General features: G+C 47.7%; 1 protein-coding gene across 3 annotated transcripts in view; it reads left to right on the forward strand.

Moving 5' to 3' along the window:
* Positions 1-2,744: 2,744 nt before the first annotated feature.
* Positions 2,745-26,583, forward strand: part of KLC4 (kinesin light chain 4) — a 59,706-nt gene continuing 35,867 nt past the window's right edge. For 2 of the 3 annotated variants that reach the window (XM_040351712.1, XM_040351713.1), the window contains exons 1-6: positions 2,745-2,920; positions 8,109-8,361; positions 17,415-17,645; positions 20,503-20,581; positions 21,894-22,207; positions 25,339-25,440. In XM_040351712.1, the coding sequence (XP_040207646.1) occupies positions 8,113-8,361; positions 17,415-17,645; positions 20,503-20,581; positions 21,894-22,207; positions 25,339-25,440 (975 nt within the window). In that variant the 5' untranslated portion in view covers positions 2,745-2,920; positions 8,109-8,112. The remainder of the gene's footprint in view (positions 2,921-8,108; positions 8,362-17,414; positions 17,646-20,502; positions 20,582-21,893; positions 22,208-25,338; positions 25,441-26,583) is intronic. The other variant, XM_040351714.1, reaches the window with a different exon arrangement.

A 26,583-nucleotide genomic window follows, 5' to 3' on the forward strand; every position in this document is an offset into this window, starting at 1 on the left:
TATTGCTGGGCACAGTGGCAAAAATTGATGGGCACAGTGGCTACAATTGCTGGGCACAGTGGCGACAATTGCTGGGCACAGTGGCAACAATTGATGTCACAGTGGTGACAATTGATGGCACAGTGGCGACAATTGCTGGGCACAGTGGCGACAATTGATGGGCACAGTGGTGACAATTGATGGCACAGTGGTGACAATTGATGGCACAGTGGCTGCGTTTGATGGCATGGCATAGTGGTGACAATTGCTGGGCACAGTGGTGACAATTGATGGCACAGTGGTAACAATTGATGGCACAGTGGTAACAATTGATGGCACAGTGGCTGCGTTTGATGGCATGGCACAGTGGCTGCGTTTGATGGCATGGCACAGTGGCTACATTTGATGGCATGGCACAGTGGCGACAATTGATGGCACAGTGGCGACAATTGATGGCACAGTGGTGACAATTGATGGGCACAGTGGCAACAATTGCTGGGCACAGTGGTGACAATTGATGGCACAGTGGCTGTGTTTGATGGCATGGCATAGTGGTGACAATTGCTGGGCACAATGGTGACAATTGATGGCACAGTGGCTGCGTTTGATGGCATGGCACAGTGGCTGCATTTGATGGCATGGCACAGTGGCGACAATTGATGGCACAGTGGCTGCGTTTGATGGCATGGCACAGTGGCTGCATTGGTTGGCATGGCACAGTGGCGGATCGTAAAACCCCCGGCGGAATTCAAATTCCGCGGCTAGGGGGAGTGTACTATTTAAATCAGGCGCGCCGTCCGCGAAATTTCCCGGCGTGCATTGCTCCCACTGACGTCGCTAGGACGTCAGTGGTTTCGGCGTGAGCGTAACTTGCGGCGCGCAGGTTTCTGAATCGGCGTACGCAAACGACGTAAAAAAATTCAAAATCGACGCGGGAACGACGGCTATACTTAACATTGGCTGCGCCTCCTAATAGCAGGGGTAAGTATACGCCGGGAAAACCGCTACGGAAACGTTGTAACAACACTGCGTCGGGTCCGCGTACGTTCGTGAATTTGCGTATCTCACTGATTTACATATTTCTCAGCGTAAATCAGCGAGAACGCCCCCCGCGCCATTTTTAAATTGCAGGTAAGATCCGACAGTGTAACACAGTTACACCTGTCGGATCTTAGGCATATCTATGCGTAACTGATTCTATGAATCAGGCGCATAGATACGACCAGTGTAAGTCAGAGATACGACGGCGTATCAGGAGATACACCGTCGTATCTCTCTGTCAATCTAGCCCACTGTATATATATATATATAGGAGTGATGATGTGATGCACAGGGTATATACTGTATATATATATATATAGGAGTGATGATGGTATATATAGGAGTGATGATGGTATATATAGGAGTGATGATGGGATGCAGGGGTATACACTGTATATATATATAGGAGTGATGATGGGATGCACGGGGTATACACTGTATATATATATAGGAGTGATGATGGGATGCAGGGGTATACACTGTATATATATATAGGAGTGATGATGGGATGCACAGGGTATACACTGTATATATATATAGGAGTGATGATGGGATGCACGGGGTATACACTGTATATATATATATAGGAATGATGATGGGATGCACAGGGTATACACTGTATATATATATAGGAGTGATGATGGGATGCACGGGGTATACACTGTATATATATAGGAATGATGATGGGATGCACAGGGTATACACTGTATGTATATATATATATATATATATATATATATATATATATATAGGAGTGAGGATGGGATGCACGGGGTATACACTGTATATATATAGGAGTGATGATGGGATGCACAGGGTATACAATGTATATATATAGGAGTGATGATGGGATGCACAGGGTATACACGGTATATATATATATATATATATATATATATATATATATATATAGGAGTGATGATGGGATGCACGGGGTATATACCGTATATATATAGGAATGATGATGGGATGCACAGGGTATACACTGTATATATATATATATAGGAGTGATGATGGGATGCACGGGGTATATAATGTATATATATATATAGGAGTGATGATGGGATGCACGGGGTATATAATGTATATATATATATAGGAGTGATGATGGGATGCACGGGGTATACACTGTATATATATATAGGAGTGATGATGGGATGCACGGGGTATACACTGTATATACTGTATATATATATATAGGAGTGAGGATGGGATGCACGGGGTATACACTGTATATATATATAGGAGTGAGGATGGGATGCACGGGGTATACACTGTATATATATATAGGAGTGAGGATGGGATGTACACTGTATATACTGTATATATATATAGGAGGGATGATGGGATGTACAGTGTATATACTGTATATATATATATAGGAATGATGTTGGTATACACTGTATATATATATATAGGAGTGAGGGTGGGATGTACAGTGTATATACTGTATATATATATATATATATAGGAATGAAGATGGGATGTACACTGTATATACTGTATATATATATATATATATAGGAATGAAGCTTCGTATTTCATTCTCTGGGTGTTTTTCCTTCTTCTGGTTGCAGCTGCTGTAGAGGGGCGGGGTGAGTGAGGTCATCGTCCAGTGGGCGGGGTTCCAGAGCTGCATTGGGAGTGGGGTGGTGGGCGGAGGTTTCGGGGCGGGGTGAGTGAGGTCACCGCGGGGGTGGGCGGGGCTCCGGGGTCTGCATTGGGAGTGGGGAGGTGGGCGGAGCCTGCACAGGAAGTCGCGGCGCTGGGCTCACACTGGTTCTGTACTGCGGCTCGGATCCGTCCCATTGGCCCCCCAGAGGAGCCCCCGGTGTAGAGGGAGGAGCCCCCCCAGGACGCAGAGCGGAGCCCCGGTGTGCGGTTGTGGCCCCGGGGAGAGGTGAGCCGATCCTCCTGCAATGCGGGGCTCTGTCATGTCTGCGCCCCCTGGGGGAGGGGGAGGGTCACTGCAGCCAACAAAGCAGTCTGTCCGGCCCGGGGTGAGGGAGAGGAGGAATCCGGAACTGTCACCCCTGTGTGTGGGGGGTGGGGGAAGATAAATACGGGGCCCCTGGGGCAGGAAAGAGTTAATATAGGGCCCCTGGGAGAGGAGAGGGTTAATATGGGGGCCCCTGGGGCAGGAGAGGGTTACTGGGGGACCCCTGAGAGGGGAAAGGGTTAATATAGGCCCCCTAGGGCAGGAGAGGGTTAGTGGGGGACCCCTGAGAGAGGAAATGGTTAATATGGGGGCTCTAGGGCAGGAGAGGGTTATTGGGGGACCCCTGAGAGAGGAAATGGTTAATATGGGGGCTCTAGGGCAGGAGAGGGTTATTGGGGGACCCCTGAGAGAGGAAAGGGTTAATATAAGCCCCCTCGGGCAGGAGAGGGTTCCTGGGGACCCTTGGGAGAGGAGAGGGTTAATGTGGGGGCCCCTAGGGCAGGAAATGGTTACTGTGGGGCCCTTGGGAGAGGAGAGGTTTAATGTGGGGGCCCCTAGGGCAGGAAAGGGTTACCGTGGGGCCCCCAGAGCATGTGGCACTGATAGTGGGGCTCCTGGGTCAGGTGACAGTAAATTTGGGGTCCCCTGGGATATTAGAGGGTTAATGTGGGCCCCCCATGGAGTGAGGCAGTGATAGTGGGGTCCCTGGGACAGAAGAGGGTCCGTGTGAAGTCCCCAGGCATAAAAAGGTGATAGTGGGGTTCCCTGACCAAGAGGGGGTAATGTTGGGCCCCTAAGGCATTAAAGGGTTAATGTGGGGGCCCCTGGTAGAAGAGAGGGTTATTGTGGGGCACCTGGGGAGGAGAGGGTTAATGTGGGGCCCCTAGGGCATGTGCCAGTGATAGTGTGGCTCCTGGGACAGGAGAGGGTTAATATGTGGCCCCCATGGAGTGAGGCAGTGATAGTGGGGTCCCTACAGCAGGAGAGGGCTAATGTGAGGTCCTTGGACAGGAGAGGGTGACTGAGGGGGGCCCCCGGGACAGGAGAGGGTTGCTGAGGGGGCCCCTGGGACAGGAGAGGGTGGCTGAGGGGGGCCCCTGGGACAGGAGAAGGTGACTGAGGGGGCCCCTGGGACAGGAGAAGGTGACTGAGGGGGCCCCTGGGACAGGAGAGGGTGGCTGAGGGGGCCCCTGGGACAGAAGAGGGTGGCTGAGGGGGCCCCTGGGACAGAAGAGGGTGGCTGAGGGGGCCCCTGGGACAGAAGAGGGTGGCTGAGGGGGCCCCTGGGACAGAAGAGGGTGGCTGAGGGGGCCCCTGTGACAGGAGAGGGTGGCTGAGGGGGCCCCTGTGACAGGAGAGGGTGGCTGAGGGGGCCCCTGTGACAGGAGAGGGTGGCTGAGGGGGCCCCTGTGACAGGAGAGGGTGACTGAGGGGGCCCCCGGGACAGGAGAGGGTTGCTGAGGGGGCCCCCGGGACAGGAGAGGGTTGCTGAGGGGGCCCCCGGGACAGGAGAGGGTTGCTGAGGGGGCCCCTGGGACAGGAGAAGGTGGCTGAGGGGGGGCCCCCGGGACAGGAGAAGGTGGCTGAGGGGGGGCCCCCGGGACAGGAGAAGGTGGCTGAGGGGGGGCCCCCGGGACAGGAGAAGGTGGCTGAGGGGGGGCCCCCGGGACAGGAGAAGGTGGCTGAGGGGGGGGGGCCCCGGGACAGGAGAAGGTGGCTGAGGGGGGGCCCCCGGGATAGGAGAGGGTGGCTCAGGGGGCCCCTGGGACAGGAGAAGGTTCCTGAGGGGGCCCCTGAGACAGGAGAAGGTTCCTGAGGGGGCCCCTGGGACAGGAGAGGGTTAACGTGGGGCCCCTGTAGGAGGAGAAAGTTAGTTTAGGGTCCCTGAGCTGGACAGGGTTAATGTGGGGTCCCCATGGAGTGGGGTGGTGATAGTGGGGTCCCCATGGAGTGGTGATAGTAGGGTCCCCATGGAGTGGTGATAGTGGGGTCCCCATGGAGTGGAGTGGTTATAGTAGGGTCCCCATGGAGTGGGATGGTGATAGCGGGGTCCCCATGGAGTGGGGTGGTGATAGTGGGGTCCCTATGGCAGGAGACAGGGAATATGAGGCGCCACCCTGGACAAGAGAGGGTTAATGAGGGTCCCCAGACATGAGGAAGTGATAGTGGGGATCCCCTGAGCAGGAGAAGGTTAATGTGGGGTCCCCGGGGGCAGAGATAATGATAGTGGGGTACTCGGGGCAGTAGAATGCTTATGTGGGGGGGCCTATGAAAGATTAACCCTTTGCTGGGTTCCCTTCTCTCCATTCCTGGACATGTAATGGGCAGAAGCAGCTGACAATTGATGTGATTGGCTGCCGGGGGCTCAGCAAGGGTTAATTCTTGTCTGCACCTGTCGGGGAGGAGCTAATGAACTTTAATGGGGTCTGTAGTCCCCTCCTAACAAGCTTTTTGTGACATTTAACCCTTCACACCCCTCCGTCTAGACTATTCCTCCTAATACCCCCCGTCCTGCGGGATCTACCATCATGCTGGGAGGGAAAGGGTTGATTCTGGGTGCCGGTCCCTCTTTGCCCCTCGATTCTGGACAGTCCCTGATAATAAGACCCCCCCTCCAAATCCAAACCAACACCTCCACCCCTCTCTGTGTACAGCCAGCCTGGTCCTACCTACAGCTGGCATGCAGGGGGTTCATGGTGACATGGCCAGCGACGGCTCACATAAGGGGTTAATTGTGTCACCGGTCATAATTGGTAGTACATGGAGAACAAATGGTGGCACGGGTGGTTCCAATGGTACAACTGCCAGTGACAGCCGGCATGTGGAGGGTTAATGGAACCAGGGACAGGCCTTGCACAGAAGGTGGATGATAATTCGTGGTGGTGACGGCTGGCATGCAAATGGTTAATGACACAAGTAAAAGAGATAAGGGGTACACGAAGGGTTACTAGTGATAGTGGGCACATGGAGGCTTGTTGGCATCGGTGCTAATATAGGGAGATAGGGTGTGCACGGTTGAGAGAAGGGCACCAGTACTAGTGACCAGGGGCACACAAAGGGTTAATAGTAATTGGGGCACAGAGGAATTATTGCACCAGTGCTAGTAATACGGGGCACACAGAGAGGTGACGGTGATAGTGGCACAGGATAAATATTTTGTTAGTGATAGTTGTGTTATGTACAGAGGTTTGATGACCCGGGTGCCAGTGCTAGGTGCACACCGGGACTTTATTGGCACCAGTGTTAGTGATAGGGGCACAGAGGGGCTTTATTGGTGCTAGTGATAGGGGCACACAGGCTTTATTGGCATGGGTGCTAGTGATCGGGGCACAGAGGGGCTTTATTGGTGCTAGTGATCAGGGCACACAGGGGCTTTATTGGTGCTAGTGATAGGGGCACACAGGCTTTATTGGCATGGGTGCTAGTGATCGGGGCACAAGGGCTTTATTGGCATGGGTGCTAGTGATCGGGGCACACGGGCTTTATTGGCGTGGGTGCTAGTGATCGGGGCACACAGGCTTTATTGGCATGGGTGCTAGTGATCGGGGCACACAGGCTTTATTGGCATGGGTGCTAGTGATCGGGGCACACAGGCTTTATTGGCGTGGGTGCTAGGGATCGGGGCACACAGGCTTTATTGGCGTGGGTGCTAGTGATCGGGGCACACAGGCTTTATTGGCGTGGGTGCCAGTGATAGGGGCACACAGGCTCTATTGGTGCCGGTGATAGGGGCACACAGGCTTTATTGGTGCTGGTGATAGGGGCACACAGGCTTTATTGGTGCTGGTGATAGGGGCACGCAGGCTTTATTGGTGCTGGTGATAGGGGCACACAGGCTTTATTGGCGTGGGTGCTAGTGATCGGGGCACACAGGCTTTATTGGTGCTAGTGATCGGGGCACACAGGCTTTATTGGTGCTAGTGATCGGGGCACACAGGCTTTATTGGTGCTAGTGATCGGGGCACACAGGCTTTATTGGTGCTAGTGATCGGGGCACACAGGCTTTATTGGCGTGGGTGCTAGGGATCGGGGCACACAGGCTTTATTGGCATGGGTGCTAGTGATCGGGGCACACAGGCTTTATTGGCGTGGGTGCTAGTGATCGGGGCACACAGGCTTTATTGGCGTGGGTGCTAGTGATCGGGGCACACAGGCTTTATTGGCGTGGGTGCCGGTGATAGGGGCACACAGGCTCTATTGGTGCCGGTGATAGGGGCACACAGGCTTTATTGGTGCTGGTGATAGGGGCACACAGGCTTTATTGGCGTGGGTGCTAGTGATCGGGGCACACAGGCTTTATTGGTGCTAGTGATCAGGGCACACAGGCTTTATTGGTGCTAGTGATAGGGGCACACAGGCTTTATTGGTGCTAGTCATAGGGGCACACAGGCTTTATTGGTGCCGGTGCTAGTGATAGGGGCACACAGGCTTTATTGGTGCCGGTGCTAGTGATAGGGGCACACAGGCTTTATTGGTGCCGGTGCTAGTGATAGGGGCACACAGGCTTTATTGGTGCTAGGGATTGGGGCACACAGGCTTTATTGGCGTGGGTGCTAGTGATAGGGGCACACAGGCTTTATTGGCGTGGGTGCTAGTGATCGGGGCACACAGGCTTTATTGGTGCTAGTGATAGGGGCACACAGGCTTTATTGGTGCTAGGGATTGAGGCACATGGGCTTTATTGGCGTGGGTGCTAGTGATAGGGGCACATGGGCTTTATTGGCGTGGGTGCTAGTGATCGGGGCACACAGGCTTTATTGGTGCCGGTGCTAGGAATCGGGGCACACAGGGGCTTTATTGGTGCTAGTGATAGGGGCACACAGGCTTTATTGGTGCTAGCGATAGGGGCACACAGGCTTTATTGGTGCCAGTGCTAGTCATCGGGGCACGCAGGGGCTTTGTTGGTGCCACTGCTAGTGATAGGTACCTCATATCTCTGTGTGACCAGGGACACTGTGCCCCACATCTCTGTGTGACCAGGGACAATGTGCCCCACATCTCTGTGTGACCAGGGACACTGTGCCCCACATCTCTGTGTGACCAGGGACAATGTGCCCCACATCTCTGTGTGACCAGGAACATGACGACATACCTCATCTTTCCAGGGGCAGGTCATTGATGTTCTCTGTATCTATTTTTTTTCTTTCAGGGAGATGTCAATAATGATGTACCCCCGGGAGGAGAAGCTGGACAAGTTGTCGCAGGAGGAGATCATCTCCAACACCAAGCTGGTAATACAAGGATTGGAGGCCCTCCGCAATGAGCACAACTCCATCCTGCACAGTCTACTGGAAACCATCAAATGCCTCAAAAAGGATGAGGAGGCCAATCTGGTGCACGAGAAGTCGGGTCTGCTGCGCAAGTCGGTGGAAATGATTGAGCTCGGGCTTGGCGAGGCACAGGTGAGTGTTAAACCATTCAACCCTAGGATATCCGCTACCCGCCGCTAATCGGTCCCAGAGGTGGGGGTTTGTGGGGGGGGGGGTTGTTAATGGCAGATTTAGGGCCTGTGTTGATTTTCATTCACTTCAAGAAAGTTCTGCAGTCCCATACAAGCCTATAGGAAAGCAAAACTCACTTGGTGCAGGACAAATGGAGGTCATAAGGAGACAAGTGCAGGTCATGGAATTCCGAATGACCTCAGAAGTGTCTCCAATTGATGACATTGACACAAGCCCAAAGCCCCGCCCACTTAGGATCCTAGCTGTTTAGTTAACCACTTTAAGACCCGGACCAAAATGCAGGTAAAGTACCCGGCCAGTTTTTGCGATTCGGCATTGCGTCGATTTAACAGACAATTGCGCGGTCGTGCGACGTGGCTCCCAAACAAAATTGGCGTCCTTTTTTTCCCCACAAATAGAGCTTTCTTTTGGTGGTATTTGATCACCTCTGCGGTTTTTATTTTTTGCGCTATAAACAAAAATAGAGCGACAATTTTGAAAAAAATACAATATTTTTTACTTTTTGCTATAATAAATATCCCCCAAAAATATCTAAAAAAACTTTTTTTTTCCTCAGTTTAGGCCGATACGTATTCTTCTACCTATTTTTGGAAAAAAAAATTGCAATAAGCCTTTATTGATTGGTTTGCGCAAAATTTATAGCGTTTACAAAATAGGGGATAGTTTTTTGCATTTGTATTAATATTTTTTTTTTTTTTAACTACTAATGGCGGCAATCAGCGATTTTTTTTTTTTTTTTTTTTTTTTTTTTTTTTTTTTTTTCGTGACTGCGACATTATGGCGGACACATCGGACAATTTTGACACATTTTTGGGATGATTGTAATTTTCACAGCAAAAAAATGCTATAAAAATGCACTGATTACCGTGAAAATTGCAATTGCAGTTTGGGAGTTAACCACAAGGGAGGGCTGGAGAGGTTAAAGCGGAGTTGCAACCACAATTAGCATTTTTTAAATGTATGTCCTTTCATCATGCGTTTTTATAATATAAATCTGGTCACTTACTATTTTACAATCCGTCGCCGATCCGCATAGATATTCAAAAAAGATAGTTTATAAAACTATATCTACACCGTTGTCATTTTGCTTGTGGGCATTGTGAAGCCTACAGGCACTTACTTCCTGAAAGTCTTGGATGGGGAGTGATAATTGGACAGCGCACTGCATCCTGGGAAATGATGACACATTTCCCAGGAGCATTAGAGGGAGATGATGTCAGAATCCTAGGTGGTTTCAAAGGCAGATTTCGTGGGACCGCATAGCAACAGGCATTTCCAGATGAGTAAAAACATTTTTTTTTCTTTTTTAGTCGTAAGCTACAGTTTAAAGCAAAATTGTTTTTTTGATGGAACCTCCACTTTAAGTGTGACCTCATATGTGTTTCTAACTGTAGGGGGCGGGGCTGAACGTGTGACGTCATTGATCGGGTTTCCCTATATCAGGGAACAGACGATCAATGACGGTGCCACAGTGAAGAACGGGGAAGGTGTGTTTACACACACCTCTCCTCGATCGATCGCTTCAACCCCCCCCTGACATCTCCAATGCAGAGTTTGCTGATTCTTTCATATAACAAGTGGAGAGATTTTTTCTGCTGTCAAAAGAAAATATCCGGGCAGTCTGCCAAGTTCTTAACAGGAAACATTGTAACTAATGCTTCCTTCTTAGAGCCCATTCACACCTAGGCGTTTTGTCGCCTGTAGTGTGACGCCGCAGCAGCCCCGAGACGCTGGAGGGATGAAAACACATTGCCCTCTATGGAGATGGTTCACATCTCCACGCCGAACGCCGTACGCCTGCCGCCTGAAAAAAAGTCCCGGACCTTTTTTTCAGGCGGCGTTCGGCATAGGAGATGTGAACCATCTCCATAGAGGGTGTGAGGCTGCATTCACAATCGCGGCGTTTTGTCGCCGCAAATAGCGGTACAAAACTCTGCAATTTGTCGCCGCAATTCGCGGGACAAAACGCCGCGATTTTGTACGCCTAGGTGTGAATGCAGCCTTAGATCAAAAGGAATAAACTTCTTTGTGTGTAAAGAAAAAAATCTGTCTGCCAAGTTTGTAACAACATGAAACATTGTAGCTAACTTCCTTCTTACATCAAACTTTTGTGTGTAAATGCAGGAAATTTAACCACTTAAAGTCAAAATCTTTTTCTGACACTTATTTCTTAAAGGGGTTGTAAAGGAAAATATGTTTTCATAGTAAGCATCCTTTACCTGCAGACATTCCTCTTTTCACTTCCTCATTGTTCGTTTTTGCTCAGAAGTTGCTCTATTTATTCTCTGTTCTGTTCACTTCCTGCTTGTCTGATTTTACTGACCACCGTGAAGGAAGGCTTTACTGCGGTGGTCAGCGACGTGCTCGCCCCCTCCTGGGAACTACATCTGTGCGGCAGGACACTCTCTACATGTTAGAGGCTTCAAGGAGGTGTGAATTACTGGGCGTGCCGCAATGCATACTGGGAAATGTAGTTCTTACATGAGCGAGCGATGCAAACCAGGAAGTGAATGAGAGAACAGAAACTAGAACGCCGGAGGTGATATAGATGAAGGAATTTAATAGGTATTTACTCGTTTTTCAACAGAATCATTTCACTTTTTTGTCTGTCTACCTTGCAGACATTAATTTTAGGCAAAAAAAAATGTTTACCTTTACTACTCCTTTAAGTTAAAGGGGTTGTAAAAGTACACATGTTTTTTCCTAAATAGCTTCCTTTACCTTAGTGCAGTCCTCCTTCACTTACCTCATCCTTCCATTTTTCTTTTATATGTCCTTATTTCTTCTGAGAAATCCTCACTTCCTGTTCTTCTGTCTGTAACTCCACACAGTAATGCAAGGCTTTCTCCCTGGTGTGGAGTGTCGTGCTCACCCCCTCCCTTGGACTACCGGAGAGTCAGGACGCTCTCTATGTTGCAGATAGAGAAAGGAGCTGTGTGTTAGTGGGTGTCCTGACTCTCCCGTAGTCCAAGGGAGGGGGCGAGCACGACACTCCACGCCAGGGAGAAAGCCTCGCATTACTGTGTGGAGTTACAGACAGAAGAACAGGAAGTGAGGATTTCTCAGAAGAAATAAGGACATTTAAAAGCAAAATGGAAGGATGAGGTAAGTGAAGGAGGACTGCACTAAGGTAAAGGAAGCTATTTAGGAAAAAAAATGTACCTTTACAACCCCTTAACATCAATATTTTTTGCTAGAAAATTACTTAAAAACCCCCAAACATTATATATAATTTTAGCAGAGACCCTATGGAATAAAATGGCAATTGCTGCAATATTTTATGTAACACTGTATTTGCCCAGCGGTCTTTCAAATGCAATTTTTTGGGGGAAAAATACACTTCAATGAATAAAAAAACGAAACCGTAAAGTTAGCCCAATTGTTTTTGTTTTAATGTGAAAGATGATGTTACGCCGGGAGTATCATGATCTATCTTCTAAGAAAAAAAATAGTGATTCTCATTTTAGCCAGAATAGTGCCGCTCTAATGTTGATTAAACCTAAGCTGTACCCTCAGGCTGGATTCACACCTATGGCAGTTTTAGTGCTTTTTGCAGATTTGCACTACAGAAAGTGTTCCATTGGAAATCATGGTAAATGGACTGCAGTGCAAAAAGCACTAAAATGCATAGGTGTGAATCCAACCTTAAAGAGGAACTGCAGTCTGCTCACATAATTTGTAATAAAAACATTCTGCAGCTTCCCTCCAACCACTTTGCATATTATTTTATATATACTGTGATTCTGTTCTTGCCAAATATGCTGCAGAAATCTCCCTCCGCTGAGTCTGGCTGCAGCCATTTTAACTGTGGGCAGCTGAAGCTGCTGCCTGTTCACTTCCTGGATTTACACAGACACAGAGAGGCGCACCTCCAGCCCTGCAGCTCCCTCTCTTCCTAACAAACTCTTATGAGAGTAATAGAGAGAGCTGTGCATGATGTCATAAGCCTAGGCTAATGACCAGGCGAGAAACAGGAAGTGGGCTGTATAAGGGATTTACTGGCAGAACATTTTTATTTATTTTTTGCTTTCCAAAGTTGAAACAACAACAAAAGCAGAAGATTTAATAGATGGAAAGTTGAAAAAAATGGCTGAAGGTCTGCTTTAAATTTACCATTTGTCTTGAATTCCTCCTTTAAAGCGGGAGTTCACCCGAAAAACTATTTTTAACATTAGATTGAGGCTCATTTTGTGAAGGGGAATCGGGTGTTTTTTTTTTTTTTTTTTAAATCGAAGCTGTACTTACCGTTTTAGAGAGCGATCTTCTCCGCCGCTTCCGGGTATGGTCTTCGGGACTGGGCGTTCCTATTTGAAAAAAGCCGAACGTCGGTGTGGCTCTATACGGCGCCTGCGCACCGACGTTCGGCTTCTTTCAGCTACTCATGACGCGATGTATGCGACCGTCGGAAGCCTGTCAATCAAATAGGAACGCCCAGTCCCGAAGACCATACCCGGAAGCAGCGGAGAAGATGTATCTCTAAAACGGTAAGTACTGCTTTGATTTAAAAAAAACACCCGATTCCCCTTCACAAAATGAGCCTCAATCTAATGTTAAAAATTTAGTTTTTGGGTGAACCTCCACTTTAACTACTTGCCGACCTGTTCTACGGTGGCAGGTTGGCTCCCCTGCGCAAGAGCCCGTACTATAACGTCGGCTCTGTAAGCGGCCACTAGGGGTCCCTGACTCCCGTGCGGGTGCTAGTCGGGCGCGATCGCCGCCGGGCACCCGCGATCGCTCGTTACAGAGCGAGGACCGGGAGCTGTGTGTGTAAACGCACAGCTCCTGGTCCTGTCAGGGGAGAAATGCCTGACCGTCTGTTCATACAATGTATGACAAATGTATACAAATCGCTGATCGCCGCCATTACTAGTAAAAAAAAAATATATTAATAAAAATGCCATAAAACTATCCCATATTTTGTAAACGCTATAACTTTTGCGCAAACCAATCGATAAACGTTTATTGCAATTTTTTTTTTTTTTTTTTTTACGAAGAATACCGGTATGTAGAAGAATACGTATCGGCCTAAACTGTGGAAATTGTTTTTTTTATATATATATATATATATATATATATATATATATATATTTATGGGGATATTTATTATAGCAAAAAGTAAAATATTGCATTTTTTTCAAAATTGTCGCTCTATTTTTGTTTATAGCGCAAAAACTAAAAACCGCAGAGGTGATCAAATACCACCAGAAGAAAGCTCTGTTTGTGGAAAAAAAAGGACGACAATTTTGTTTGGGAGCCACGTCGCACGACCGCGCAATTGTCAGTTAAAGCGACGCAGTGCCGAATCTCAAAAAGTGCTCTGGTCTTTGACCAGCAATATGGTCCGGGGGTTAAGTGGTTAAAGATAGCAAGGGTGCTTCAGGTGTGTAAGCACTCAATTTCTATATCCTCTTAGCTCTATATCTCCTGTGTGGGATCATCTAAGGCACTGCTGCCTCTTCTAGTCTCACCAGATTTAGAGTAGGTTTTTCCAATATCTCTGCTGTGCTGCTCACTGTTCTCCTGGCTGGAGAGGAAACTGTACCTGATGACCAGCAAGCACCTTCATGCTTTTCTGTGGATTCTTGCTTTCTCCACCCTGTATGATTACCCCACCAGTCATATCACCTGTTCTTGGGGGGCAGCTCTGATTTTAGAAACCAAATCCCTGCCTCTACCAAGATGGTTGCCCCCCCACACACAGTGACTGTGCAGAGTAAGGCATGGTAAGGGTAATCATGGTATTGGTAATCATCAAAAGGAAGACCACAGACAATACTGGTGACCGGTCCCTTACTTTTTTTGCACAGCTTTCACAGTACAGGTCCTCTTTAATGCCTACTTTCTCTTCAGATAGGTTGCATTAAGGTGCCCTAGTTGTTTAACCACTTAAGGACCGCCTCCTGCACATATACGTTGGCAGAATGGCACGGCTGGGCACAAGCACGTACAGGTACGTCCTCTTTAAGTGCTCGGTTGCGGGCACACGCCCGCGACCCGGTCCGAAGCTCCGTGACCGCGGGACCCACGGACCCGATCGCCGCTGGAGTCCCGCGATCGGTCCCCGGAGCTGAAGAACGGGGAGAGCTGTGTGTAAACACAGCTTCCCCGTTCTTCACTGTGGCGCCGTCATCGATCGTGTGTTCCCTTTTATAGGGAACCACAATCAATGACGTCACACCTACGGCCACACCCCCCCCTACAGTTAGAAACACAGATGAGGTCATACATAACCCCATCAGCGCCCCCTTGTGGTTAACTCCCAAACTGCAATTGTTATTTTCACAGTAAACAATGCATTTTTTGCTGTGAAAATGACAATGGTCCCAAAAATTTTCTGAAGTGTCCGCCATAATGTCGCAGTCACGAAAAAAATCGCTAATCGCCGCCATTAGTAGTAAAAAAAAATTAATAAAAATGCAATAAAACTATCCCCTATTTTGTAAACGCTATAACTTTTGCGCAAACCAACCGATAAACGCTTATTGCGATTTTTTTTTTTTTTTTTTTTTTACCAAAAATAAGTAGAAGAATACATATCGGCCTAAACTGAGGGAAAAAAAACGTTTTTTATATATTTTTGGGGGGTATTTATTATAGCAAAAAGTAAAAAATATTGCATTTTTTTTCAAAATTGTCGCTCTATTTTTGTTTATAGCGCAAAAAATAAAAACCGCAGAGGTGATCAAATACCACCAAAAGAAAGCTCTATTTGTGGGGAAAAAAGGACGCCAATTTTGTTTGGGAGCCATGTCGCACGACCGCGCAATTGTCTGTTAAAGCGACGCAGTGCCGAATTGTAAAAACCCCTTGGGTCATTTAGCAGCATATTGGTCCGGTCCTTAAGTGGTTAAGGCACCATAAAGCGCAAAAAAAATAAAAAACCTGCATCTTATTTTCCAATGCAAAGCACCACAATACACACTGGTGTCTTACCGTGTGTGTCTACAGACCTCCCCTGAAGAAAAATACGAGTATCTGTAAAGCAAGAAAACCAGCCAGTCCTTGCTTAAAGCTTGAAAAAAAAGCTGAACTCAGCAAAAAAAAAAGTTTACATGTTTTTTTTTTTAGAAGGGCCATTGATTACCTTTAACAAATATAATATTCGTTGCAAATCCAATGCTTCAGCCCCTGCAAAATAAATTCTGGGAAGCTACATAATTTGTTGCGTTTTTTCACTCCTGGTCTACAAACCTGCTAACATGGCCAAGTTTGACCGGCCAGACAGAAGACACCTGTACTGACATGCCCCATCTCGGTACAGGAGACTCATGGTTTGTCATGCCAATTGGCAGCAATTTTTTTCCAAAGCGTCATGGGAATTGTAGTTCGTCCCAGCGGGCCCTGCACAGCGACAAGAAGTGACATAAATTTTTCACCAGTACCTCCTCCTTGTGCCCGGGGCGTAGCTGTGGTTTGTCATTCTAAGTGATGGCATCACCAACTTTAATGAAGTCATTTACTTAGAAACTAGGTTGGTTTAAAGAATAAAAATAAAAATTAGAAACGAGCCAGTGTTCAGCTTTAATTATGTATATGCTGACCTCATTAAAAATAAGTAGTCTTGAGTCACTTGTGTTGCCAGGATGTGTCATCACTGATGTCTTCTGGCATTGGCTGCATCACCAGTGGACAGCCTGTGCCATATCACTGTGGCACCGGCAGACTGGTCTGTGGAGTCAGAGCAGTAGACGGGCCTGCACCGCCACCGCTGCCCCCCCCCCTGCGGACGGGCCTGCACCGCCACCGCTGCCCCCCCCCCCCCCCCCTGCGGACGGGCCTGCACCGCCACCGCTGCCCCCCCCCCCCCTGCGGACGGGCCTGCACCGCCACCACTGCCCCCCCCCTGCGGACGGGCCTGCACCGCCACCGCTGCCCCCCCCCCCCCCCTGCGGACGGGCCTGCACCACCGCCGCTCCCTGAGCAGATGGGCCTGCATCGCCACTGCCCCCCCTTCAGCGTACGGGCCTGCAATGGCACCGCTTGCTCCCCCCCCCCCCCCTCCAGCGCGGACGGGCCTGCACCGCCAACGCTGCTTACAGACAGATCTGCACCGCCAACGCTGCCCAGTGGACAGCCTGTGCCATATCACTGTGGCACCGGCAGACGGGTCTGTGGAGTCAGAGCAGTAGACTGGTCTGCTCCGCCACCGCTGCCCCCCCCTGCGGACGGGCCTGCACCGCCACCGCTGCCCCCCCCCTGCAGACAGGCCTGCACCGCCACCGCTGCCCCCCCCTGCGGACGGATCTGCACCTCCACCGCTGCCCCCCCCCCCCTGTGGACGGGCCTGCACCGCTGCCCCCCCTCCAGCGCGGATGGGCCTCCACCGTCCTCCCCCCCCCCCCCCCCCAGGCCCGCCAACGCTGCTTACAGACGGATCTGCACCGCCAACGCTGCCGTGCTCACAGGCGGACCTGTACAGCCTACTGGATGGGCATCTAAAGCTACTGTTCCACCTCTGCGGCACCAGCAGATAAGCCTGTGTGCCCACCGCCGTATTCGTGGACGGGCCTGTACAGCCCACTGCCCCACCAGCAGACGGGCCTGTCGCACCACCTGCAAAAGGGTAGATCAGTGCTGTCAAAGCAACAGCCAGTGTTGTCAGGTGTATAATTTCCAGCTGTCTACATCTCTGTGGACGCTTGGTGGTAAATCATATTTGTATCTTCTAATGCCCACTGCCGGGTTGCCACCTTCTGCATATATGCCACCGTGCTAGCCTGTATATCCCCACTGGCTGACAATTAAGAAAACGTTATTATGCCATTATTGCTAAACTCCAGGTAAATAGGACATAACTAAATGCTACTCAGTGTTCATTATTACATTTATTTTTGTTGTTCCCAACAATGTGAGTAGCAGAATTTGGTTTTATATATTTGTCCTTTCACAGGTTTAAGGAAGGAGGAGGGGGGGCCACATTGAATAAGCAAACTTTGCCTAAAGTGCAAGATCCAAGGTTCCACTTTTAATGCCGACCTTTTATTCTGTTTCAGCTGATGATGGCGCTGTCCAATCACCTGACGGCTGTGGAGTCAGAGAAGCAGAAGTTACGGGCACAGGTGAGGCGTCTGTGCCAGGAGAACCAGTGGCTCCGAGACGAGTTGGCCAACACCCAACAGAAGCTTCAGCACAGTGAGCAGAACGTGGCCCAGCTGGAGGAGGAGAAGAAACATCTGGAGTTCATGAACCAGCTTAAGAAGTACGACGAGGACGTCTCGCCTACGGTACGCCGGGAGTTCTGTCCGGATGTGACCAATTATGAGGAAGGAAATTGTACCTCGATAACACATCTAGGGCTGCAACTAATCTTATATTTTTATAATCGATTAGTTGCCCGATTATTGTTTCGATTAATCGGATGATAGCCTTAAAACAAAAACAAAAAATGTGCATTTAAAGCGGAGTTCCGGCCACAATTTCACTTTTTAAATATAAATACCCCTGTAATACACAAGCTTAATGTATTCTAGTAAAGTTAGTCTGTAAACTAAGGTCCGTTTTGTTAGGTTGTTACAGCATTTAGACACTTTATAAAATAGAAATTGACTGGGGCCATCTTAAGTGTGGGCATCATGAAGCCAAACTGTATGACTTCCTGGATCTCGCACATGCTCAGTGCTGCACAAGCAGTGTAATAGGTTTCAGATCAGGTTTCAGCACCTGTACTGTCCAAGTCACATGATTCTTCGAGACTGGGGAGTGCACAGACTCCTGGAAAGTTACACCCACTACATTCCCAGGAGTCTGTGCGGTGTAGGGTAGGAAGCTTAAGCGCCTAGGTGCAGGAAGTGGGAAGATTAACTATTCTGCCTAGCAACAACACTTTGAAGGCATCTAAAAAAAAAAAAAAAAAAAAATGTTCTTAAAGGACTAATGACATTTTTTTAAAACTACTGATGTAATGTTATATTTATAGGTGGAACTCCACTTTAAAAAAAAAATTGGGCCTATTTGTTGTTGGGCAGATTACAAAACACAAATTGCTGCAAAAACACATTACATGCTTCTCTGCAGCTTCTCCATTGAAGTATATTGAACCAAAAAAAACAAAAAAAAAACGTTTTGCGTTAAAAAGTCCCCGCCCCTTTCCAAATACGCAGCAGCTGAAAAAAAAAATCATGGATGTGAACGTGTCCCATAGGAAAACATGTAAATGAACTGTAGTGTGTTTCTACAGTGACCCCGGCCTGAGATGTTTAGTAACATAATGGGGGTTAAAAAAACAAAAAGAAGTACAAAAAGAGCAAATAATCGCTACTGTAAGGGGTCATTTTATTACTGTGGAACAGGGAAAGTAATATTTACATTAGTGATTTGCTTTTTTTGTACTATAAAGGGCTAATTTTAGTTTTTTTATTGAACCCTGTTATGTTACTGGCCGATTAATCGATTTATGAAAATTGTAATCGATTAATTTCATAATCGATTAGTTGTTTCGGCCCTAAACACATCCTCCTCCTTAACCACTTAAGGACCCCTTCACGCCGATATACGTCGGCAGAATGGCACGGCTGGGCACATCAACATACCTGTACGTTGCCCTTTAAGCCCAGCCGTGGGGTCGCGCTCGCCGCCGGTGCGTGCACGCGACCCGGTCCCAAGCTCCATGGCCGCGGTAAACACAGCTTCCCCGTTCTTCACTGTGGCGGCGTCATTGATCGTGTGTTCCCTTTTATAGGGAAATGCAATCAATGACGTCACACCTACAGCCACACCCCCCTACAGTTAGAAACACAGATGAGGTCACACATAACCCCTTCAGCGCCTCCTTGTGGTTAACTCCCAAACTGCAATTGTCATTTTCACAGTAAACAATGCATTTTTTGCTGTGAAAATGACAATAGTCCCAAAAATGTGTAAAAATTGGCCGAAGTGTCCCCCATAATGTCGCAGTCACGAAAAAAATTGCTGATCGCCGCCATTAGTAGTAAAAAATAAATAGTTATTAAAAATACAATAAAACTATCCCCTATTTTGTAAACGCTATAAATTTTGCGCAAACCAACCGATAAACGATTATTGCGATTTTTTTTTTTTTTAACCAGAAATCGGTAGAAGAATACGTATCGGCCTAAACCGAGGAAAAAATATTTTTTATATATGTTTTTGGGGGATATTTATTATAGCAAAAAGTAAAAAATATTGATTTTTTTTTCAAAATTGTCGCTCTATTTTTGTTTATAGTGCAAAAAATAAAAACCGCAGAGGTGATCAAATACCACCAAAAGAAAGCTCTATTTGTGGGAAACAAAGGACGCCAATTTTGTTTGGGAGCCACGTCGCACGACCGCGCAATTGTCAGTTAAAGCGACGCAGTGCCGAATTGCAAAAACTGTCCGGGTCCTTTAGCTGCCTAAAGGTCTGGGTCTTAAGTGGTTAATAGTAGCATTAATAATATATTTGAAGGAAAAAAAAAATTCTACTTAAATCACCAAAGTGACAACTCCTGGTTGCCAGTTTCTGGCCCTCGTCCCCTTTCCGGGCAAAATTTAAAGCAAAACTCCCAGGTTTCCCCCCAACACTAGAGGTGCGCCAAAATAAGAAAAGGTGCCGATAATGGTACCGAAAAAGGGGGTGGTCCGCCCCGGGTGTCGCACATTAAGGGGGTGTTATCCTGGTGGCTCAGTCAGACTCCTCCTCTCCTCCTTCCTCTGGGCACTGTGAAACACAGGGATCGTAGAGAGGAGGGAGGGGCGGCCCCTTGGGGAGCACTACGCCCCCTTTCAGTATCGGCTGTTTTTTTTTTTTTTAATCATTTGGCCAAATGAAAAAATAGTTTTCTGACAATTTTAATTTTCGTTGGCTGAAATTTCATGCACCTCTACTTATTAGTTCATCTTATTCTAATGTTATTACATTATGTTGCGTTCAGAAGAAAGACGCCTGCTGCATGCATCTGATTTCATTGTGTCATTCAGAAACTGACAACGCAGCCCGGTTACTACAAATTTCCTTTATTGCTGGTCATGTGACATCCCTCGAGTTCTTAATACCTAGAATAATTATTCCTTCTGATGCCCAGGGCTCTGTAGTGTCATACAGTGTAAGCATTGTTTTCATGGACTGTTCTGTCCTTCACAGGAGGAGAAGGAAGGAGATTCTGCTAAAGACAACTTGGATGAACTTTTCCCAAATGAGGAGGAAGATTCTGGACAAGGAAGTGAGTATTAGAAGATATTAATGATCAATGTTATACCGATCACTCATCTGCTTCCTGTATGTACTGAGGACTTTGTGAGAGGATACACTTAACCACTTGCTGGCTGGCCACAGTACATGTACGGCGGCAGGTCGGCTCTATGGTGCGAAATGATGTACTTGCGCGCTCCCTATACACACCTACGGCGGCTGGTCAGTAGGGCTGCGCATCTTCACCGGTCTCACGATTCGATTATCAAGTCCACGATTCGATTCCGCAATGCATCACGATTGCAGCGCAAATGCGCATGGCTTTCATCAAAAAAAATTTAAGTACTCCATTTTTTTTCTATCTGTTCTTAAAAAAAAAAAAAAATGTGACTGACTGACTGCCCGGCCCGCCTCTCTCCACTCTCTGGTCTTGCGTCTCTCCTGGCGTTAGCCCCGCCCACTGACTAACTATCAGATTAGTAGAAAGGCGGGAGGGTAGTCTTTGTATATGCCGCGCTAATGTGACTGACTGCACGGCCCGCCTCTCTATCTCCACTCTGCTCTTACGTCTCTCCTGGCGTCAGCCCCTCCCGCCTTTCTACTGATCTGATAGTTAGTCAGTGGGCGGGGCTGACGCCAGGAGAGACGTAAGAGCAGAGTGGAGATAGGAGAGAGGCAGGCCGGGCAGTCAGTCACATTAGCGTGGCATATACAAACACTACCCTCCCGCCTTTCTACTAATCTGATAGTTCTAGTCAGTGGGTGGGGCTGACGCCAGGAGAGACGTGAGTTGTAAGAGGAGAGAGGCGGGCCGGGCAGTCACATGAGCGCTGTGAAAAATTGTACCATCTGAACAATAAGCTCTCCCGGGAGGGGGCGGGGCTAAACATCGATTATTACGGTCGAATGCATTGGTGCCGCATCGGGGACACCCGAATCGCGATGCAGCGATTAAATTTGACACCCCTACTGGTCAGCAAGTAGTTTAAAAGCTTTTAACTTGCGTTCTCCAATTTTTGTGGGTTTGGAGCAAGGGATATCGCAATAAGTTTTGAGATTTATAACCCCCCTGAATGGTGGGATAGAGGATGTCTGAGAGAGAATTGTCCGTGGAACCCAATTGTACCCGCAGCATTATTTCTCCATATTATTGGTCTCTGTGGGTTGGGGTGCTGTGTTTTCAGTGATCATTAAATATATTGGTGATCGGGAAACAAATCTTCTCCTTTTGTTTCCCACCAGTCCTCCATCTTGTTGGTTATTATGGGTTAGGGTGTGCAACGTTTTCATTAGTGGTTTGTGAAATATGGTGATCATGAAATTAAATGTATTTTTCTCCTCAGTTTCTCACCCGCACAGCTCAGCAGCTGCAGCTGCCCAGCAGGGTGGATATGAGATTCCAGCCCGACTTCGCACACTTCACAATCTTGTAATCCAGTACGCTTCCCAGGGGCGCTACGAGGTTGCTGTACCTCTCTGCAAGCAAGCGCTGGAAGACCTGGAGAAAACCTCCGGACACGACCATCCTGACGTGGCCACCATGTTGAACATCTTGGCATTGGTTTACCGGGACCAGAACAAATACAAAGAGGCTGCCCATCTACTAAACGACGCTCTGTCAATCCGAGAGAAGACCCTGGGCAAGGACCACCCCGCAGTACGTAATGCATAATCTGGGGCTCCTCTCTGTTGTAGGCAGTCAGTGGGAAAGCAGCAAAGGCAAAAACCACCCAGCAGTTTGTTGTATACGGTCTGGAGCCCCCAATGGGAGGTGGTCAGTGGGTGAGAAAGAAAAGCAAGGGCAATCGGGTGGCCCCTAGGCAGGCAGTGAGAGAGCAGGAGAGGTAAAGACCACCCAGCAGTACATGATACACATCCTGGGACCCCCAAGGCAGGCAGACAGTGGATGAGCAGGAAAGCCAGACCTAAGTAGATGATGGCTTAATAAAGGGTGAGAGAAAATTCTGGACATCCGCACTCCAAAAATGTGCCTTTATTCGTAAAAAAAATAGGATCAAAAATACATGCCGCAGCAGAACAGACAGAAGAGCTGACGCGTTTCACACTATCAAACAGTGCTTTAAAGGGGTTGTAAAGACAAATATTTTCCTCTTAAATTAAAGTCTGACAGTAGCTGATAAAGTAAAAAGTAATGTTTTGCATTATAACTAGTTTGATACCTGTTGAAATCGAGCTGTTTTATTCACCTCCGTCACTCCTGAATCATTATTCTCACTGACTTCCTGGTTTGCGGTGCGCATTCATTCTTGCTACATCACGGCCTAATGGGAACTACAGTTCCCATTAGGCTTAGCCTCCATGCCTGTGAGGGATAAGAGAGCATCTTCACGCAGGGCTGTAGTCATAGAGGGGGTGAGCACATTCTGCTTTCCACCATGCAAAACGGCTCAGATGCTGGTGGAAAGCAAGAAGAGGAGAGACAGGAAATGGCATTTTCAAACCTGGATTACTGTATTTTGGAGGTCAAAAGGAAAAAACGAGGTAAGTGATATTTAAATGCTCTAGCTTACAGCAATCAATTGATCTAATAAAAAACAAACCTTTATAGGTAGATTCACATACCTGGCTGCAACTTTAAGGCGGCGTAGCTTAAGGCATTTAAGCTACGCCGCCGTAAGTTAGCGAGGCAAGTACATGATTCACAATGTACTTGCCTGCTAAGTTACAGCGGCGTAGCCTAAAGCGGGCGGGCGTAAGGGCGCCTTATTCAAATTTGTCTAAAGGGGCGTGTTTTATGTTAATGGAGCTTGACCTGACGTTTTTGACGTTTTTTTTTTCAACTGTGCATGCGCCGGGCGCCTACATTTCCCAGTGTGCATTGCGGCTAAGTACGCCGCACGGGCCTATTGATTTCGACGTGGACATAAACCACGTAAATCCCTATTCACGGACGACTTACGCAAACGACGTAAAAATGTCGACGCGGGACCTAGGGCCCAGCTTTAACTTTAGGCGGCCTATCTCTTACGTAAACGGCGTAAATGTACTGCGGTTGCCGGGCGTACGTTCGTGAATAGGCGTATCTAGTGATTTGCATATTCTACGCCGACCGCAATAGAAGCGCCACCTAGCGGCCAGCAGAAATATTGCAACCTAAGATAGGACGGCGCAAGCCGTCGTATCTTAGATATGTTTAAGCGTATCTCTGTTTGAGAATACACTTAAACTTAGGTCGGCGCAGATTCTGAGTTAGGTCGGCGTATCTACTGATACGCCGGCCTAACTCTCTCTGAATCTAGCTATTAGTGTTCCTTTAATCATAGCTATGATTAAGCACTGTTAGTGTGAAACGCGTCAGTTCTTTCTCTCATCCTCATTGCTATACACGTTGCCAGTACCTGTGGCTTCTAATCTGGAGGAGAGATTCATTTCAATCTGATCTACCTGGAGCAGTGATATCTCTTTCCCTAGATGATGGTTTAAGCTGGCCATACTTGGATCAGAATTCGTCCTGTTTAGCAGAGACTGGTCAAGATTCAGTCCATGTATGGGCACACTGACTGTACCCAAGTTGATCCATCGATACAGCCAGCCTGTCAGATTTTTTACATACAATTACTGCTGGCAGTTGACCGTGTTGATGGGGGGAATCAAGAGATTTTCCTTAGTGAGGCCTCCAGGTCAGTAGGTTAACCACTTAACGACCGTCGCATGTACATATACGTCCACAGAATGGCACGTACAGGCAGATGGGAGTACATGTATGTCCCTGCCTTTCCGCGGGTCGGGGGTCCGATCGGGAGCCCCCTCCCCCCACCTGGTACATGCGGCAGTCGGAAATCGTGTGGGAGCGATCCGGGATGAGGGCACGACTATTCGTTTATAGCCGCTCCGTCGCGATCGCTCCACGGAGCTGAAGAACGGGGAGAGCCGTATGTAAACACAGCTTCCCCGTGCTTCACTGTGGCGGCGTATCGATCGAGTGATCCCCTTTATTAGGGAGACACAATCGATGACGTCACTCCTACAGCCACACCCCCCTACAGTTGTAAACACACACTAGGTGAAACATAACTCCTTCAGCGCCCCCTGTGGTTAACTCCCAAACTGCAACTGTCATTTTCACAATAAACAATGCAATTTAAATGCATTTTTTGCTGTGAAAATGACAATGGTCCCAAAAATGTGTCAAAATTGTCCGAAGTGTCCGCCATAATGTCGCAGTCACGAAAAAAAATCGCTGATCGCCGCCATTAGTAGTAAAAAATAAAAATGCAATAAAACTATCCCCTATTTTGTAAACGCTATAAATTTTGCGCAAACCAATCGATAAACGCTTATTGCTATTTTATTTTATTTTTTTACCAAAAATAGGTAGAAGTATACGTATCGGCCTAAACTGAGGGGGAAAAAAATGTTATATGTTTTTGGGGGATATTTATTATAGCAAAAAGTAAAAAATATTGCATTTTTTTTTTCAAAATTGTCGCTCTATTTTTGTTTATAGCGCAAAAAATAAAAAACGCAGAGGTGATCAAATACCACCAAAAGAAAGCTCTATTCGTGGGGAAAAAGATGTAAATTTTGTTTGGGAGCCACATCGCACGACCGCGCAATTGTCTGTTAAAGCGTCACAGTGCCGAATCGCAAAACCTGGCCTGGGCATTTAGCTGCCTAAAGGTCCGGGGCTTAAGTGGTTAATGTCTGATAAGATCTTTCCTTGTTGATGGACAGGATGGCGCGCCGGGCATTTCTAGATGAATGATAACCTGGGGCCCTTGAAAATTTACAGAGTTCAAGGTTGAATTTTTATTTATTTTTTTGTAGGTGGCAGCAACTCTAAATAACCTGGCAGTCTTGTATGGCAAGCGTGGAAAATATCGAGAGGCGGAACCTCTGTGCAAGAGAGCGCTGGAAATCCGAGAGAAGGTAAAACCAGACTCTATGTGCTAATGGCTTTTATCCACTTGACCACCGGGCCTATTTTGGCACTTCTTTCCTTCATGTAAAAATCGAAATTTTTCATGAATTTAAAAAATAACAAAACAGTAAAGTTAGCCCAAATTTTTTGTATAATGTGAAAGATGATGTTACGCCGAGTAAATAGATACCTAACATGTCACGCTTTAAAATTGCGCACACTCGTGGAATGGCGGCCAAACTTCGGTAATTTAAAAATCTCCATAGGCGACGCTTTAAGATTTTTTTTTACAGGTTACTATTTTCGAGTTACAGAGAAGGTCTAGTGCTAGAATTGTTGCACACACTCTAACGCACGCGACAACACCTCACATGTGGGGTTTGAACGGCGTTTACATATGTGGGCGGGACTTGCATGCGTGTTGGTTTCTGCGCGCGAGCTACCGGGGACAGGGCGTTTAAAAAAAAAAAAAATTTAATTTTATTTTACTTATTTTTTTTATTTTCACACTTTTTTTTTAATTTTTATTTATTTTTTTAACACTTTTATTCCTATTACAAGAAATGTAAAAATCCCTTGTACTAGGAATCAGTGTGACAGGTCCTCAGGCTTACAAGCATGAGATCGTGGAAAAAAATTCACGCCGACGGCCGCGATTGCGGCTTTGTTTACTTCCGGGTAACGGGCGTGACGTCATAACGTCGCGCCCGGGCCTCCGACAGTCATAGAGATGACTGGTGACCATCTGATCTGGTCCCCAGTCATCTCTATGCTTCCCAGACAGCGCCGGCCGATTCGCTCTCCGGGCCCCGATGGCACGGGAGAGCCCGGAGAAGCACCGGATGGTGGAGGGGGGGGGACGTCCCCTCCCGCTGCCTATAAGAACGATCAAGCGGCGGAACTGCCCTTTGATCATTCTTATCGTGCGGAGAATCTGAGTGGCTGAAGACGGTGATATCTGAATGATGCCTGTAGCCGCACCCATCATTCAAATATCACCGTACAAAGTCGAGGACGTCGTATGACGTCCTCGGTTGTTAAGTGGTTATACTACCCACAACCCAAAAAAATATATACTCCGTCTTATTCTCCAGGTCTGTGTGTGGCTCTTGCAACATGTGACCTGCTGTCCCTGCCATGTGTACTACCCT

This window comes from Rana temporaria, chromosome 4, assembly GCF_905171775.1.
Source record: "Rana temporaria chromosome 4, aRanTem1.1, whole genome shotgun sequence".
Lineage (NCBI taxonomy): Eukaryota > Metazoa > Chordata > Amphibia > Anura > Ranidae > Rana > Rana temporaria.